The following is a 19,090-nucleotide window of genomic DNA, read 5'->3' on the forward strand; positions in this document are numbered from 1 at the left end:
TCCTTATTTGTTTACAAATATTCTTGTCTTTATTGAGTATGTTTTTGGATTTTTATATGGGAAAATTGAAAGAGAATGTGAAGAAATATATGGTACGTCCAATAAAACAGAATAAAAGCATCTCTTCATGTATTATTGCTATAAAGTAAAATATTAGATCTTAGTGATAAAAACCAGCTTGCAGAGGTGTTGTAAAATACTTTTCATCAAGTTCTAAACTGAATACTTTTCTAGGACTGTGCCTAAGTATCTGAGGTTTACCTTATACATTTACTTCACTTTGTATCAACTCTTAAAAAATTCGTTTTCATTCACATATTCAAGTGGAAAGAATTCTTTTAAGACAAAAAGTCGCTTAGACAGGAGCATTTGTGTGCTCTGATTTATTCTGGCTGAGAAATATTAGGGTGAGTAACATAAATATATTTATGGTTATCAGCAGACTAAATTATGTAAGTCATGAGCCTCTACCATATTCATCCTGCTTTTTTTTTACTTTGCCTTGTGGAAAATAAATGCTGAAAAAAAACCCAAAAACCAAATTTTTCCTTTCGGTTAAAGTATAGCAATGATGTGAATGGCTTTTATACCATGAGACATATTTTTCTTTTCTTTGTTTGATTTTCTTTTTCCTTTGACAGAGATTGTACAAAGAAAACTATGAGAAGACAAAGGCAAAGAGTGTGAATTACTGTGAGACCCCTAAATACCAACTTGATACTCTGCTGAAGAACTTCAGTGAGGTTCGAAAGGCTGTGGTCACCTCTGGGGTTTGAGGACTTCCTTTCTGTTTGACCTATAACTGTGAATTTGAACTACATATGTTTTCTTTTTCAGGCTAAATATAAAGATTCGTATGTACATAATGTTTTGGGACATTATATAGGCAGCTTCGAGGACCCATATCAAATACACTGCAAGAAAGTTTCAGCTCAGAACAGTGACGTAAGTTTGAAGACAAATGCTCATGTCTCACAATGACGCTGTTTGGGAACAATAAGAATCATCATTATTTTTGTTCTTTTTCATTATAGAAAAATTACAAAGCAGAATATGAAGAAGATAAAGGGAAGTGCTATTTCCCTCAGACAATAACACAAGAATATGAAGCAATCAAGAAGCTAGACCAGTGTAAAGATGTAAGTCAGCGGCTCCGAACTCTGGAGATTAGATTTGGGATTCTTGTGCCATCTAGTGAACAATTTAGCAGGAGTTTAAATGCTAGCATCTAGTGGTTAGCAGATGACAAATTTAAAATTTTGGCTTAGGGGTAGAATTGGAGAACACAAAAATTACTGTGAAGAAGCCTATTTGTTACAAAATATTTTCGACTTTTATAAATCTTTGTTTCCACTGGTTTATATGGACATGGCTTCAGGGGAAAGAGAGGATATAGAGATTTATGAGAGAGAGGTGTTTATCCAACAAATTTACATGATGGGCTAGTTTGTGCTAATCACTTTCCTTGGTGATGGGAGTGAAGAGGGGCTGAGAGCAAAGAGCGCTGCCTTGTGGAGCATGCATTTGCAAGGAAGAGGCAGACAATAAATAAAGAGCACAGAAGCAAGAAAGATGTCAGGCATTAAGATGGCTAATGTAGAATGATGCTACAGAGTTCAAATAGAATAATATAGGAGAAAGAGACTGGATGGGCACTGTAGATTGGATGGTCAAGGAAGACCTAAGTCAGGAATGTACAGCCATGCTAAGATCAAGGTAAGAGCAGCAGCAAGAATAGCCTAAGAAGAGAATAAGTTTGGCAGGTAAAGAATTGAAGAGTTGGGGTGGCCAAAGCATACTGGAGAGAGGGACAGTAGTAAGAGGTAAAATGGCAGGAGATGAAGGAGGGGGTGTGTTCTGTAGAGTAGAGTTTATAAGCCAAGGTACAGTTTAGATTGAATACCAAGTTCAGTGGAGGACCATGCAAGGCTTCAGCAGGGGGAAGATTAATCCGGATGCTGAATCACAGCAGGAAGACCATTTTAGAAGCAACTTTAGGAGAGAGATTGAGAGAGAGATTGAGAAAGACAGAGGAAGTAAGGGTGTATCAACCAAGTTTTCAGGAAATAAACTATTTTTTGGCTGAAAATTTTTATATGTTAGTGTATATATGAACAAGAATATAAAGATACATTATGAAATGTCATTAAGGAACATCTTCTTTTCTAGCATACCTACAAAGTTCATCCAGATAAGACCAAATTCACAGCTGTCACTGATACTCCTGTACTATTACAAGCCCAGCTCAACACGAAACAGCTCAGTGATGTAAGTGCCTTGATTTATGCATGTGTGGGTGACCCAGAATGCTTTGCTTATTTGAACCACAAGCATTTACATGCTTAATCTCATGAATACATCTACCATTTCAACAATGTCATTTTTCAAAATTTGTTTAATAAAATATATATGCAACTGCTAGATAGAATTGTAACCTCAGGGAAAATGGTGTTAAACAATAATTAAAATAACTAATAATTCTTCAATAACTCATCTATTTTTAGTGGAAATTTGCTCATTAGGATTATATCAAAAATAATACATACTAAAATTGCAGAGCAACTTAAATAAACAACAAAAACAGCAAAAGTGTACACCTGAGTAACTAACAAAGTGAGCATTTTCCATTCTTGAGTTTCCTAATACAGACTTTACAAGAAGAAAAAGAGCACAGAAACAAGAAAGATATCAGACAATAATAAGAAAACTATAGGATGGTGATACAGAATTAAAATAGGATGACGTGAGATAGAGTGACTGGGCAGGCACTTTGGATGGGTGGTCAAGGAAGATCCGTGGCAGAATGGTCCAGCCATGTCAAGATCAGAGGAAGAGCAGCAGTGCTTCTCAAACATTCACGGTCATGCGGATGACCCAGTGACCCCCTTAAAATGCAAATTCTGATTCACTAGGTCAGGAAGGGCTCAATGTTCTAACTCTCTAATAAGCTTCTAGGTGGTACCAGTACTGCTGATTGGTAGACTCTACTCTGAGTAGCACAGTGTTAACACGGCTAAATTTCTGAGGAAAATAAAACACACAATTTCTTCTACTATAAAGCGTGTTTAAGTAACCCAGAATAGCTCATGTGCAATTGGTAAAGAAGGAAATGGCGTCAGTAGGACCCAGGAGTCATATTGGTTCATATGCAATGCTTTCTAGCATATTAATATTTTGTGCCCCAGAAAGAACAGCTTATCACTAACATCACTAACCCACTGGACTTAGCAAGCTGTGGAAGAATACAATGCTGTATGCAGTGCCCAGTCCTCACACGCTCTTCTGAATGGCCTGGTTAGGCCATGGGCTCTGTTTTGGAGAAGATTATTGCACAATCCTTCTCAGTCTTGTCCATTTACCTTAAGCTCCACAATTCAGTAAACTTCCCTGTTTACTCTACTTTCCTTTCACCTAATGTCATCAAAAAAATTTTTAAATAAAGTCTCATATTTTAAATTTTCATATCTTTCTAACTGTGTTAGCATGTTATTTAGAATTATTATTTTTGTTAGTGCTCTGATTATAGAATTTCATATATTTTGGATGTTCGTGTCTTCAAGGTACAGCCTAGAAGATTAGATCAGACAATAAGTTTCCCATATATGCGTTGTGATAATATATACAAAACGACAACCCAAAGTTTGGTTGCACCACAATCCCTGAAAGGGGGACTGAGAGTCTGGGCCCTGTGTTGCACTCCTACTGGATTGGTTCTTTCTTTGGGGCATCTTTCTAAAAAACGGTAGTAATAACTTAGCTGTATACATTCTCCTCAGTAAATTCAAGTAAGTTCTTACCCTGAACTATTTGGCTACCCTCTATTGTGTTTTAGCTGAATTATAAAGCGAAACATGAAAGTGAGAAGTTCAAGTGCAACGTACCAGCAGATGCTCCACAGTTTATCCAACACAGAGTCAACGCCTATAACCTGAGCGATGTAAGTACCGAAGCCACAGCATCCTATGTTAGTGTGTGCATGAAAAGAGGAAATGTTATAGGTTTTTTAAAAGACCAGATTAGGAGTTATGCAAATAAACAGCTATTGAGACTATTAACCAGAGCGTAAGTAGAGCTTTTACTGCCTAAATACTGTTAAGGTTCTTCCAGATTTCATTTTCCATAGTCTCTGTTACTATCAGAAACATTCTCTCAATTACCCTTCTGCGAATCTTTAAAGTTTTACAAAATCTCTCCTGCGTAAATGTCATATTTCACCTTCTCCATATGGTTTTCATTTTATATTATTCTTTATACATCAGGATAACAGAGTCTTTAGAAAGTTCACAGAACATTAAAAAAGAGTATATCATACTTATCTGGTAGTGGGAGGACAAAACTGGATGATAGATGAATCAGTAGTTATACTACCATTTGGTAAATACAGTATATATAGGTGAAATAAGTCCATATATACAAATTTTCAATGTATTTTTTAAAAAATTTTTACTGAGTGAATCAATGTTAGATTTTGTTTTTATAATTCCTTTGCTGAAATTTTCCCGTCCAGAGTATTTATAAGTACGACTGGGAGAAGAGCAAGGCTAAGAAGTTTGACATTAAAGTGGATGCCATTCCCCTGCTGGCAGCCAAAGCCAACAGCAAGAACACTAGCGATGTGAGTATGGCCTGGGGACCCAGGCAAGGGGGACTCAGTGACGTTTCCTGATGAGTGGAATCTGGCACATGTGATGTCTCTGCAGGTGATGTACAAGAAAGACTATGAGAAAAACAAAGGGAAAATGATTGGAGCCCTCAGCATTAATGATGATCCCAAGATGTTGCACTCTTTGAAGACGGCCAAAATCCAGAGTGATGTGAGTGCTTTCGTAAATCTGTCTTGTTTTTAAGACGGCATCTCTGTTAACATGCCCCAGGGTAGCAGCATGTAAAAGGGTTCCACAGCCATGGGTTCTCCCAAGTTCACAACAACAAACTGCTGGGGAGAAGTTTAGAAGTGAAATGATTCCCCCAGAGTCTCGCACCTCTCACGACTGAGGAGAGAAATTACTGATTTGTACTTAATGTCCATTTCACTTTGAAAATGTGAAAAAGTTATAAATATTTAATAGAATATTGGTTGTAATTCTCAAAATCTTTTGGAAAACATCACTAGATGTTGTTATATTTTCTTCTAATTGAAAAATAATCTTTAAACCTAAAAAAAAAAACCCTTTTAAATTTGTCTTTATTTTGGAAGAAAATCATGAGTCACAGGTAATAATCTTAGTATTGGTATCATTGCTCTTTACTGACTTTGGTAGTTAGCATTGGGGTAGGTCCAAGAAAAACAGGTCCCTTTGAGAATCTGATAAAAGATTTGGATCATCCGCCTAGGAAAAAAAAAAAAAACAAAAACCTTTTTTTTGTGCTTTTTGCCTGAATTTCAGAGAATTTATTAATTCTCTAAGGTTTGTCTATGAGCCATCTATTATCTTTTGGTTAAAATTCTTACTCTAGAGAAAGAAACATCTACTGTTACAAATAGCACTATACAATGTGTTTAAAAAATGTTTAGAGAATCACTTAAGAGTGGTAAGAATATTCAACATTGCTCACAAATATTAATTTTTCATTATTAAAGAGAAGAATATTTGTGTCATTTGCTTTCATTTTACCATGTGTTCTTGTGATATATATATATATCTTCTTTAATTCAGTTGGTGTTTACTATATAGTCATGTAGCACTTTAAAACATTCCATTCAGTTACTTTGTCATATAACTTCATGCTGAATTAGGTCATATACAGTGCTTACATGTATAAAACTATCTTGTTCTCTAGTTTCTTATCCCTTCTTCACTCAAAGATTATAGCTCTTTGTTGACAGCAAATGTATCTTTATCTTTTGTTTTTAATCCTACTGGGCACATAATAAAAGCTCAACAAATGCTTTTTAAGTAATTGATGTTGGCAACCAAAAGAGATAGTCAATGATGAGTTAGTCTCACATAATATCCAGGCTAAATGCAGATATAGAGCATGCATAGCTTTATGAAAGAATCTTTTAAAGCCATTTGGACCTTTGACATTTTATATATGTGCAAGTGTGTGTGAGCTGATATGAACACAAACAAAAGAATCAAAATAATTTAGTCAAAAAACACTTCCACACACCAACTGCTGTTGCAACATTGCTTTATCTGTTTATTTCTAATAAATTCAAACTGACTATTTTTTTCAATGTTTCTGTATACCATCAGAAAATTTCCACGTTTTACTTTCATAAACTTTAATCTAGATTTTACAACTAAATGAAAAATTTATTCAGTGAAAGTGACTACCCACAAAATATTAGAAGGAAGATTACATTGCCTAAGAAAGCTAGAAGATTGGATCATTTGCAATAGTTTTGACAGAAGATTTATAATGCACATCTATTATTACTAGCTTGGGTCACTGTCTTTAACGTTTATATGATTATGGAGAAATATAATGGGTTTAGATTTTTCCTAAAGGCACTGAGTCAGAATTTTTCTCTCTGTTGAGGTAATTGGTGAGTGGATCTGGTAAAGCTGGGACTTTGATCTAATTAGCAGCCTGTCTAACCATTCCAGAAAACCAACTAATGAAAGCGTCTTCTGAGGCTCAGTCAGAACATTTGGTTTATGAGAACACTGTACATAAGGGCCGAGGTTACTTTAATGGCTCAGTTTCTCAAACTTTTCTCCTTTGAGGTCTTATAACGGCTGCAATCTGAAGCTTCTTTTAAATTATTACCAAAATTAAACTTGATATGAAAAACTCTTTGAAATTCTCAGCCTATTTGCTGTCAGAAGTAGAATAGTCAAGTTGAAAAATCAGTAACTATTCATTTACAGATGACTTTGGAAAAGCCAAGAAATCAAGTGTACAGCTCTTTTTATCAAGTAGTCATTTTTATTAAAATCAGAAGTATGAAATGATTGTCATGTGATTTTTATCAATCAAAAAAATACTTCTTTATTGGAAATCTCTTTAGAGGATAGATTACCTTAGTAGAAATAATGCTTGTTAGTGGTCTTTGAAAACCCTTGTTTTAAAATAAAGTAATACCTGGCTGAAGCAGAAGCTGTGGCCCATTCCTAATGTCTGACAGTTGTACTTTGATCTAAAAAGAGATTTGAGAAGATCTTATATGATTTTGGGGGGCATTTCAAAAACATGTAACATATGAACCAATTTTAGAAAAAAATAACTACTCAGATGTGATCTTTTTTTTAAAAAAAAAACAACTCATATTTGTCATTTATGAGAGATCTCTGTGCTTTTCTGGAAATCTGTTGAGGATTTCTGGTAACAAATGGTAATTTCCTATTCACAGCGTGAATATCGTAAAGACTATGAAAAGTCAAAAACTATCTACACGGCACCTCTTGATATGCTCCCCGTCACTCAAGCTAAGAAATCTCAGGCAATTGCCAGTGACGTGGACTATAAGCATCTCATACACAATTACAGCTATCCACCTGATAGCATCCCTGTGGACCTCGCCAAGAAGGCTTATGCCCTGCAGAGTGATGTGAGTAGTCAAATTTTCTCTATTCCCTCCTTTTAAGGTGGCAATTGTAAAGGTTTTCTAAGTCTAGTGACATTTTTTGGCAATTCTCAGAGGTATCTGCATTATCTTCTGTGTGTAGCAAGTATGTAATAGGAAAATTTCCCTTATAGTTCAATAAGAGCATACCCTTCAGAGTTGGAGGGACCTGGGTCTAGCATGCACCCCATCACTGTTTCCCTTTGGGAAAGTTTTCAACCTTGCTGAGTCCAGTGTCCTCCTATTATTATCATCATCACTATCATAATGATTATATTCATCATTATCAATAACTTTTTATATAGATTGCTATCTTATCTAAAAATAAAATATATGATTTACAGCATAATTTTTATAATAGCTGGGGTTTTTTTTCTGTAGATAAAAACTTCTTTAGGTAAATTAATTTGTCTGAGCTACATGATCGAACACTTTATCTTAACAATTCTATTTGCTAAAAATGTGGTAAAATACACATGACATAAAAGTTGCCATCTTTACCATTTTTAAGTCTATAGTCTATAGCTCAGTAGCAGTTAATTACCTTTACATTGTTGTCCAACCAATCTCCAGGACTTTTTCATCTTGCAAAACTGAATCTCTATACACATTAAACGATAACTCCTCATTTCCTCCCTCACTCAGCCCCTGGCAACCACCCTTCTACTCTCTGTTTCTATGAGTTTGACTACTCTAGATACCTCATGTAAATAAAATTTTCCAGTATTTGTCATTTCGTGACTGGCTTTTTTCACATAGAGTATGTCCTCAAGGTTCATCAGTGTAGTAGCCTGTGTCAGAATGTCCTACCTTTTTGAGGCCATATAATATTTCATTTTATGTTATACCACATTTTGTTTAGCCATTCATCTGACAGTGGACATTTGGTTGCTTGTATCTTTTGCCTACTGTAAATAATGCTGGTATGAACATAAAACACTACATTTCCATCACTGAGAATTCTGTTTAATGGATTATTATCTTATTTATAAAATTTTTGCTATGTGTCGTCCCCCCAAATAGATTGTAAACCTCTCAAAGGCAGGAACCAAATGGTTTCTTGATTTTTCATTCCAATTAAAAGGCCCACACTAAAGAACAACACTTAGAATGTTGTATTTAGAATATAAGTTTTAGGTACCATCTATAGCCAAACAACAAGAGTAGCTCATTATTTTAATAACATTAAGTAACTGTCCTACAAATAGGATCAATTCTAAATAACTTCTCTCGAAGCAAATTAATGGGCACAACTATATTAAAGTGCATTGTTAGCCAATGTAGAAACACTTCTAAGCAGACTATTACACATGAAGGGCATCGTGTGCAAACACTTAGTACAGATAACTACCATCAAGTTGTATCTGATCAGAAAATGAGCAAAATTATCCACCTTCAATGTGGCCTCCAGTCTTAATTTGACCATAGAAACATAGTACTCAGAGTTCCAGTGAGCAAACATCTCACATTTGGTTATCTAAATATAACGATTTCAGGTACTCCTTAAATACAGTTTTGAATTTAGCATTTTCCAGATTGAATTTAGCGTTCCACATACTTCCATTCAGTTGGAAATAAGGTTGAAATGAAACATATGCCAACTAGAAAAACAGTGAAAACCTACAGGCTGTTAAATTATCTCACAAAGAATATGTTTAAAATAACCTTAATGGATGGAGTAAGGAAGCTGGTCAGCGATCTTAAAAACTTCCTTTCAAGTAAAATGTTAAGAATTTTACAAATAAGGATGATGCTGACAAAATAATTGTAACTGTTCTCTTGGTATTTTAGGTTGAATACAAAGCTGACTACAACAGCTGGATGAAAGGTTGTGGCTGGGTGCCTTTTGGGTCCTTAGAAATGGAAAAGGCAAAGAGAGCTTCAGACATCCTTAATGAGGTAAAGCCAGAGCATATGTCACCAAGATTTGTGCATGTGTCATGTTAAAAGCCCCCAACCCCTGGGAAGTGCCTCCTTTACAGCTTCATCCCCTAATAATTGTTGCTGAGGAAAAAAACTTACCATAAATTATTCTGGTAGATAAATGTACCCGTTTACATCACCAAAATCATGTATGTTTACCATTTATGACAGAAATATTTTTAATGACTTTATCAAGGTATCTTTGCATACCATAAAATTCACTTATTTTAAGTATACCCCTTGACAAGTTTTAATAAGTTCGCATAGTTTGTACAGTCATCATTACAATTGAATTTCAAAATTCTGCTAGTACTCCAAAAAGTTTCCTTGAAAAAGTTCTGCTCCCATCTTCAGTGCCAGGCAACCCCTCATCTGCTTTCTGTCTCTATAGTTTTGCTTTTCTAGAAATTTCTTTTATAGCAGGCTTCTTTCATTTAGCATAATATTTTTGAGGTTCATCTATATTCCTACGTGTGTCTGCAATTCATTTCTTTTTATTATTGAGTAGCTTTTCTTTGTATGACTCTTGCATTTTGAGTATAAGTTAGTGGACATCTGGATTTTTTCCAATTTTTGGCAATTACTAATAATGCATGTAATGAATATTATAGAAATTTTTGAAGTATTATACCCTATGCCATATTCTTGATAACTCTGAAGTATTATATAAGTTATTATTCAGTTTAGTAAAAAAAAATGATGATCTTTCAGTCTTAAAGCAGCCAAGTTATCTGACTCTTTTCTGCCAAGAGCAAAACATTCACAGTACTGTCAGGTGAATCCACCATCAAAGAAGTTAGATTACATAAAGAAGGGACAGAGGTACTTGGTGAGAGTTGTCTTCTACACTCAAGATTCTGTTGTTCTTCTTGTTTAGTGCATTTGTTTTTGGTGAAAACCATTTTATCTACTCAGATTTTTCCAAAAAAGTTCTTCTGAGTTGGTAGTTGTCAGAAGTCTGAAGTTGAAAGAACGATGCTACTATATACACAGAAGTAAGATGGATATAACGTGCACAAAGGAAAAGCAGGGAGAATAAATGGAGACGAATATAGGAATTAGGGTAACTAGAAGTTGCCAGCTCCCACCTGGAACACCTTCCAATGTTCTCTCTTATGTGCCTCTTTAGCACTTAAGTAATAGTCTATGTATTAACATATTAGGGCTTGCAGAGCAGAAGTCCTCCCTCTCTGTTTAATAATCCCTAGCTATTGTCCTAATTCTTCAATTCCTCCTCCCTCAACCAGAGAGCTTCTTTACTTCAGCTGTGGATGGAGTGATGGGAAAATGACATCCCTGAGAACTTGTTAGTGTCATGCAAGGATATTCCAAATTATTTTCCTACATGATTTTCTGTTCATCTTTAAAAAATGAAATGTATGATGTTTCTAGATTCTGCTTAGCTGAGAGTGCCCTCTTCCATATCATAAGCAAGAAGTTAAGAGAGTAAAATCTGGTTCCTGAAAGTTGTATTGGTCTGTATTGCCCCTCAAAAATCCAAGATTAAGCCAATTTTTTCAACACTGGCCTTTGTATTGTATTCATTTTTTCACCCAATTGTATTCATTTTTTCACCCAAACCAACCAAAAATCTCCTGTTTCTCATTTTAAAGTCAGAAAAAAATCCTGTCTTCAAAATAAATTTCAAGGATTCTTATATATTAATTTTCACTGAAAGTAATAGCATTCTTTTTCTTTTTTTAATTCGCCAAACAGAAAAAATATCGCCAACATCCAGACACTCTCAAGTTTACCTCGATTGAAGATGCTCCGATTACAGTGCAGTCTAAAATTAACCAGGCCCAGAGGAGTGATGTAAGTGTTAATCGGTGTTTTAATAAATGTTAAATAACACAAAATACGTTTGTATTGCAAATGTATTGATCACTTATAGTTTTTATGCAATCTAAAGAGACTCAACTACATGAGCAACTGTGTAATTCCTCCAGATTTTCGTTAATAAAGCACGTCTTTCGTATTTTTATAGAGTATTATGTATATTGTGCAGTCCTTTCAGTATTTTGACATTGCTTTTAAAATGGGTTTCTCTTGATGACAAGAAACAAAACGAACCTACTTCTAGGAAAGATCAGGAAAACGGACATAGGCACCTATCATATGGAGTTATATTTTAAGTCAGAGCCAAGATAAAAATCTTGTATAGTAAAATCTACCCCTCAGGCTCTCTAGTAGCCCACAAAGCATAATATAGATGGTTGGTGTATCTCACCCTGTTAGCCTTTCCTGTGCTCAGGAAAGTGTCTGAGGTTAACGTTTTTTTGTTTTCATCGGGTCACCTTCCAGTGCTAATTTCCACAAGGTGCCCCTACCTAGGTCCAGAGGTTCCTAATGCATACTTACCAAAGGACCTTTGTCAAAGGTGAATCAGCACGAAGATAGGACCCTGTGAGATGCATATGAGACCTTGAATGCCTACAGATATTTGCAAGTGAATATGGGGACAGCACAGAGAGTTTTTCATAAAAAGCACCTCTGTGCAATGTGATCCACTCTGAAATTCTTTTCCTATGCCATTAAACCCTCTTTACTATTTTAGTTGTTTGCTAATGCTTTTTTTTTTTTTTTTTTTTTTGCTATTTCAGGTTGTCTACAAAGCCAAAGGAGAAGAAATTATTCACAAATACAGCCTGCCAGCGGACCTGCCCCAGTTCATTCAGGCTAAAGTTAATGCCTACAATATCAGTGAGGTGTGCACGTGGGCTCAGCTGCTGATTGCATGATAAGCCTTTCCTAAGTGAGGACTGAGTTACATTTAAGACATTTTTCTTTCAGAGTATGTACAAAGCAGACTTGAAAGATTTGAGCAAGAAGGGATATGACCTGAGAACCGATGCGATTCCCATCAAAGCTGCCAAAGCTGCCAGGCAGGCAGCAAGTGATGTAAGTCCAGCTGCTGGTCACCTGTGTGTCACCTGTTGTAACTAGAAGATGTGGGTGGGGTGGACTTGTTATCCAAAAGTTGCCACGTCTGCTGTCCCCGACCGGAAGTAACTCTGATTGAAAACTATTTAGAAAGGGAAGTTCCCTAAACCGATCTGAATTTCTTGGGGATAAAGATTTGTATAACCTTAACTGATCAGTTCTAATCGAACACCCTAATTTAAAATTCTCATCTATATTTCTGCACAAATTCACGTCATTCTTCTAGTGGAAATAAATAAGTTACTTATTGTTTAAGTTATAGTACTCTTTTGATGGTAAAATATTATCTCAAAACTTTCTTAATTTATTTGAATTTCCTCTTTCTTTCTCTCTTTTTACTTCATTGCTTCTACACATGAATGTATTGGCCTCAAGTTTCACAGCTCTTAATAGTCAGTCATTAGGTTCTGTTAAAGTTAGGAATTTTGTTTCTTTTGCTATCTTACTTTATTTTTATTTTTTTTTAATTAAGTAACTGGTTACTACAATTATATAATTTCCAGGTGTTCATTATCATTTGACACCAGTATATTCTATTGTGTGTTTACCACCCAAAGTTCAGTTACCTTCAGCTATCATATATTTGATCCCCTTTACCCAATTCACCCTTCCCCTATCTGTCTATATTTGACTCCCTTTACCCCGTCTACGTTCCCCTTCCTCCCCCACCCCACTAGTAACCACTAGTCTATAGTCCTCTGGTAACCACTAGTCTATAGTCCATGTCCATGAGTCTCTTTGTTTGTCCTGCTCATTTGTTGCTTTTAGGTTTATATCCCACATATAAGTGTTATCACGTGATTTTCGATGTTTTCTGTCTGGCTTGTTTCGCTTTTGCTATCTTACTTTAACCCCGCTGTGAACTGAAGTCACTTTGCTCTTTGAGAATTTAAGAAAATTGACTCAAGCCCCCACTTGTTGTCCTATAGGAAGAGGGGTACCCTCCCCGTGATTGCTGCAGGTATTCTGAGGTCTTTGTTTTTCAATCACCTCTGTCTCCTGGTTTGCACTTGATGGTTTTGCTCTGGCTTACCCAGGCTCCCCTTCTCTGGATTCACTTTTCTTTCTGCTCTGCCTGATCCAGGGGTGGAACACGGCCCCTTCCTTTTGATTTCTGCCCAAGTCCCAAGCACAACTTTACTGATTGTTTAAAATAAAGTTGACATTGCACCAATGTAAATACATGACAACTTACTAATAAATTCCTGTGTCCCAAAGGCCTTGCCATCCAGAATTTCTCTTCCATCTATCCCTACCCTGACATACACACAAACCTTCCCTCACATTTCTGCTTCTCAGTTTCCCAGGTTTCTTCCCAGGTCTCCCCAAGAAAGCTCAGTTCTTCTCACTTTATTATTCAGAGCTCCCTTTGAATATGCAAAGACTCATTAAAATTCTACTACTCCTGCTGCTGCTGCTGCTGCTGCTGCTACTACTATTACTCCTACTATTCCTACGACTACTACTACTACGATGACTATGACTATGACTACTACAATTCTACTACTAATCAAATGGCCAAATATTTGAGATCTTCTTTAGCACACAATGTAATTGGTAGAGATTGTGAAATATTTATGTTGTCATTTATCTTTTCAGTGTCTAAGTGAGAAGGAACTTCCTTTACTTTGTCACTGATATGAATTATGGTAACATCCCCACCCCAACCTCTTTTGGGTAGCAGAAGCAGCTACAGACAATCAAATGGGCCTGAAATAACATTTTAATTTTACCCTGGCTACATTTCAAAGTATATACAAGTGAATATTTAATTATTTGGTTGCCAAAATAATTTCTGGGAAGCTCAATTGTTTCAAATCATGGTCTCATTGTTCAGTAAAATCCTTATTACTACATTTAAAATAAGCCCACCTTTGTTCCTCATAGGTTCAATATAAAAAAGATTATGAAAAAGCCAAAGGGAAAATGGTTGGTTTCCAAAGTCTCCAGGATGATCCTAAACTGGTTCATTATATGAATGTAGCCAAGATACAATCGGAGCGGGAGTATAAAAAAGACTATGAGAAGACAAAGACGAAATTTAGCACACCCCATGATATGTTCAACGTTGTGGCAGCTAAGAAAGCTCAGGATATTGTCAGCAATGCCAACTATAAGCATTCGCTGCATCATTACACCTATCTGCCCGACGCCATGGACCTGGAGTTGTCTAAAAACATGATGCACATACAGAGCGATGTAAGTGACATTTATTCCACAAGGTAATCTCCCTCTAATGTCAGAGGCTGTTTGAGAGAACCCCTTGTCTGGGGTGCTCACTCTTCGTTTTTCCCTTTGCTACAGAATGTCTACAAGGAAGACTACAACACGTGGATGAAAGGCATTGGCTGGATACCTATTGGGAGTCTGGATGTTGAAAAAGTTAAAAAGGCGGGTGATGCTCTGAGTGAAAAGAAATACAGGCAACATCCAGACACTCTCAAATTTACCAGCGTCATGGACTCCCCAGTTATGGTCCAGGCAAAACAAAACACAAAGCAAATCAGTGATGTGAGTATAATAAAATAAAGAATACAAAGGATGGGGAGAGGCTTTAATAAAATAAATATCAGTTCTTTTTATCTTATTCTTCTGAGCCAATATTTTTCCTTTTGTAATTAATTTATCTAATTTAAAATTAATAATTACAATTATTTTTAGTTTGGGGCTAATCTTTACTTTTTCTTCTATCTAGGTTTTTACCTTCCTTTTAAAAACCTCATCCTTTTTAACTGCTTTGAGATACTGTATTATTGGATAAATTTGACATGGTACAAAAAGTTCCCCCCCTGTCACACATACACACACAAAATTTAAGCTTAAATCCCAGACACTTTATTGTGGCAAATTCATCATATTCAATTCTATATTAAGTTCTTCATATTTTGTTTTCATATATAACACAGGCAAATAATAGACATGAGTATATGATTTTGCTCCTCAATTCATCATATACAATTATTATAGACTTTTCCTTTTTACTTATGTCTTGGTAGAGATTAATATATTGTTTGCCTGTCCATGAGCAATGTATATTATCTGGCTAAAGTCAAATCTAAAGGAAAGTTCGGTGTATAGAAGAGTTAAAGGGACATCAAAAGCATTCATTAATTCATTGAAGGAATGTTTTTGAACACCTTCCATGTGCCAGGCACTGTATTATGTGCCGATGGTATAAAGACTAAATAGATGAGGATTAGTGGGATGTAGGATATAACAAGAATAAAAGACAAGAGTGTAAGACAAAAGCATATATAGAAACAGCATTACCATATGAAGAGACGAATGCTACAGGAGAGGGACGTGCTAAGTAAGTACAAGGAAAGTGGGTGACCACCTACCAGAGCTTCCCTGGCACACAAGGGAGGGACTTACTCCTGACAAAAGGAAAAATATAATGATGATCAAGGAGTAATAAAGGGAAGGATTCAGAATTGTAGTCTGATTATTGAGGGCTTGTATGCTAATTTAATTTCTGTACGTTATGGGTTAGGTAACAGGAGGTATTGAACATTTTTAGTCCATGGAGTTGCATTATCAGGTTTGTGTTTTAAAAGATAATTCTAGCAAAAAGTACAGAGACTATCTTGGAGGGAGGAGAGAGTAGAGGCAAGGAGATTAATTAGAAAGCTATTACAGATATTTAACAGGCTTATTTGGACTTGAACTAAGACAATAGCAATGGGAAAAGAGATGTTTAGAAGTTAGAATTAGTGAGATTTTATGAATGCTTAGATATGGTTTCTAAAGGCTGTTAGGAAGTTAAGATAGCTCTTGGATTCCTAGAAAAAAATTATTTAGTATTTGGGGATTCATTTAGATATCAGCCATTTCAGACTTTCCTTGTGATACATACTACACAAGTTTACATTTGATATTCCACACAGACATGCTGGGAAATGGAAGTATATGTGAGAACAATCAAGAGATCAAAAATCTACTTGTGTTTCCAGTTCTGGTTTAGTTTTAGAAATTAAGCAATTTCTTTTCCATTACCAAGAGGAGGATACAATACAATTTCAACATTATATACTTTGATATCTTTCAAGCATCTTTAAAATGACAAAATCAGGTATATATGAAGTGATAAATCTTTTGAGTATACTGGAGTTATATATAAGCACCTTCACATAATGAGGAAATTATTAATGCTTTTAATGATATAATTATAATTGGAAAGTTTTTAGCAGAAATGAGAGACTCATTCTAACTACCATTTTTTTCTCTAAGAATAAAAAGCCAAAAACAAACAAAAACAATACCTTAAGAACTATTAACTCTACTAGCAAAGAATGAACTTTCTGACTTTGGTGAATTCTATTATTCATGTTAGGGTCTCACATTTGAACTTATTCTTTATTCATCTCTGGCAGTCAAAGATTTCTATTTTCTTAATGATTTTTTAAATCTCCATTTTAATGCACAGAGTTGTTGAGTCTTCCTAAAGATGGCAAGATGCTCGAGCTTCTTTAAAATAAGAAAATGCTTTCCTACTTTTAAACAATAGAAACAGTAAGGGTTAGTGCTAGGAATAACTCCTTTAAGCATACAATTTATGTATTTTCAATTTTGAACTATCCATAATGCATTTTATTTTTGTGACTGTGTGTTGCAGATCTTATACAAAGCTAAAGGAGAAGATGTGAAACATAAATATACTATGAGTCCTGATCTTCCTCAGTTTCTCCAGGCCAAGTGCAATGCTTACAATATAAGTGATGTAAGTAGGGTCTCCGATGGAGTGTGAAATCCAGACCTGATAATAAAAATAATAGAATGTTACAGTATGATGAAGATAATTATTTAGGTCAGTTTCCCACATAGCCCCCATTGGAGCATATCCTATGATGGTGGTTCTGTACCTCTTGAGTTGGCTTTTTCAAGTGTAGGATAACTCTAAAGGGTATAACATTCTTTTTTATGTAGGGTTCAATATCTACTTCTCTAAAACTTCTACTTAGTTTTCCTAGTTTTGCATGTGGAAGAGGTGGTTATCCTCCAGAAAAACAAGAATAAATGAAATCCGCGCCCCCTTTGTTTTCTTTTACAACAACCTTAAAATTTCTAAAGCTAACCACTGGTCTTCCCTTGACCTTCTTTATATAAGACTGAACAACTTCATTTTCTCCAGATGGTCTTTATATATCATGGTTTCCAGAACCTTTATTATGCTTCTACGCATCCATATTGATTTCTCAGTATCCCTCCTCAATATGCACCAACACCAGATTTGGATGAATAATTAGTGTAGAGTCAATAATTTCATGCTACACAAAGTGTGACATTTTGCTACCACAACTTCCTAAAACGGCATGTACTATTGGAGATTCTTTTAGCTTACATCTGGAAAGGAACAAAGCAATCCCAGCAGCTGAGGAACTACTTTAGCTGATTAATACATGCATGCTGACATCCTTTTTATTTTTCTGTCCAGGTCTGTTATAAACGAGATTGGCATGATTTAATAGCCAAAGGCAACAATGTGCTGGGGGATGCTATTCCCATCGCTGCAGCCAAAGCATCAAGAAACATTGCCAGTGATGTGAGTAAACATTTTAGGTGAAATCTGAGTGATTGCCTTTTTAAAAAGTAATCAAATGTGAGCTTGTTTAAAAGATACCACATTGAAAACAATATGTTGAATTAATAACGTTCAAATTCTTTGCAAAATATTGTTTTGAGAACCTGTCACTTTTTCAATATTTTGCGATTCTTTTCAGTTGACCCCACATGGTAGAGCTGTCATAAATCTGACAGCAGCTTTCTCCCCTGATTCATAGCCCAAATTACCTTTACTGACACTTTCCCTGACAGCCCACATTTATTTTCAGTGAGAACACCTTGACACTAACACATTAAATTCAGATGCCTGCCTGAATTATAATTGTATTAAGAAGATGGAAAAGATGTTACATAAAATGTACAGATTTTATAAGCCAAATGGAAAAAACAAAAAAACAAAAAAACACTTCTCTGGAATGTAATTTTGACTTCTGCAAACTGATGCCCATTTCACGTGCAATTAAAAAAAAGTATATACTTATTCTTCTTCCCATCATCAAAAAACAAAATTTTCAAAAAGCACCCATGCTCTACAGACTTCACTGTCACACACTATTCCAGGTGCTACAATCTTGATTTGAGAAGGGAAGAAAGAAACCACGCATGTGTGCAGACCACATGGAAGATAGGAGTGTAAAAATTCTGCAGCTTTTCTTGTAAGGCTAGTACTGAAAATGTGTTTCTCAAAGGTTTGCACGTCCCTATGAAATACATTTCTTGTTAAAGGAAAAAGTGAAAGTCTAAAGTATGACATTATCTTTTTTTTTTTTAAGCACTTGCACAGAGCTTTTTCTAACACGCCAGGAGATTACTTGATAATCCATTTGCTTGCTAAACTCTTGTTGATAAATAGGTGCTTAAAAAGCAGGAGCAGAGAGCATCTGTAGAGTTCAGGTGGATTTGACTTCTTTTATGTAAAAATGAGGTTTTGACCTATTACGGACAGTATAACTCAAAGTACACCCCATTGTTGATTCCAGCAGGGAGAGATTTTGGACAGCAGAGCTTCTGTGGTTAGAATTTACTGACTGGGAAAACTCACAGAGGTTCTTGCCCTTACCATAGTTTCTTAATTCATCTGCAGTTGCTTCGGTAGTGAGCGTGCAGAGTAGCTGCTGAGAAATGGGGTGGGTGAAGGCCCAGCTACCC

At 35.5% G+C, this 19,090-nt stretch overlaps 1 protein-coding gene across 1 annotated transcript in view; it reads left to right on the forward strand.

Annotated features, from left to right (window-relative positions):
- NEB (nebulin) overlaps nucleotides 1–19,090 on the forward strand; it is a 201,993-nt gene that overhangs the window by 30,652 nt on the left and 152,251 nt on the right. Inside the window, exons 20-35 of the mRNA XM_011360291.2 lie at nucleotides 642–743; nucleotides 838–945; nucleotides 1,035–1,139; nucleotides 2,170–2,268; nucleotides 3,833–3,937; nucleotides 4,508–4,615; nucleotides 4,701–4,814; nucleotides 7,301–7,498; nucleotides 9,305–9,412; nucleotides 11,153–11,251; nucleotides 12,040–12,144; nucleotides 12,230–12,337; nucleotides 14,267–14,578; nucleotides 14,684–14,890; nucleotides 16,995–17,099; nucleotides 17,814–17,921. Of these exons, the coding sequence (XP_011358593.1) occupies nucleotides 642–743; nucleotides 838–945; nucleotides 1,035–1,139; nucleotides 2,170–2,268; nucleotides 3,833–3,937; nucleotides 4,508–4,615; nucleotides 4,701–4,814; nucleotides 7,301–7,498; nucleotides 9,305–9,412; nucleotides 11,153–11,251; nucleotides 12,040–12,144; nucleotides 12,230–12,337; nucleotides 14,267–14,578; nucleotides 14,684–14,890; nucleotides 16,995–17,099; nucleotides 17,814–17,921 (2,091 nt within the window). The remainder of the gene's footprint in view (nucleotides 1–641; nucleotides 744–837; nucleotides 946–1,034; nucleotides 1,140–2,169; nucleotides 2,269–3,832; nucleotides 3,938–4,507; nucleotides 4,616–4,700; nucleotides 4,815–7,300; nucleotides 7,499–9,304; nucleotides 9,413–11,152; nucleotides 11,252–12,039; nucleotides 12,145–12,229; nucleotides 12,338–14,266; nucleotides 14,579–14,683; nucleotides 14,891–16,994; nucleotides 17,100–17,813; nucleotides 17,922–19,090) is intronic.

Source organism: Pteropus vampyrus, unplaced genomic scaffold, assembly GCF_000151845.1.
Source record: "Pteropus vampyrus isolate Shadow unplaced genomic scaffold, Pvam_2.0 Scaffold2, whole genome shotgun sequence".
Classification (NCBI taxonomy): domain Eukaryota; kingdom Metazoa; phylum Chordata; class Mammalia; order Chiroptera; family Pteropodidae; genus Pteropus; species Pteropus vampyrus.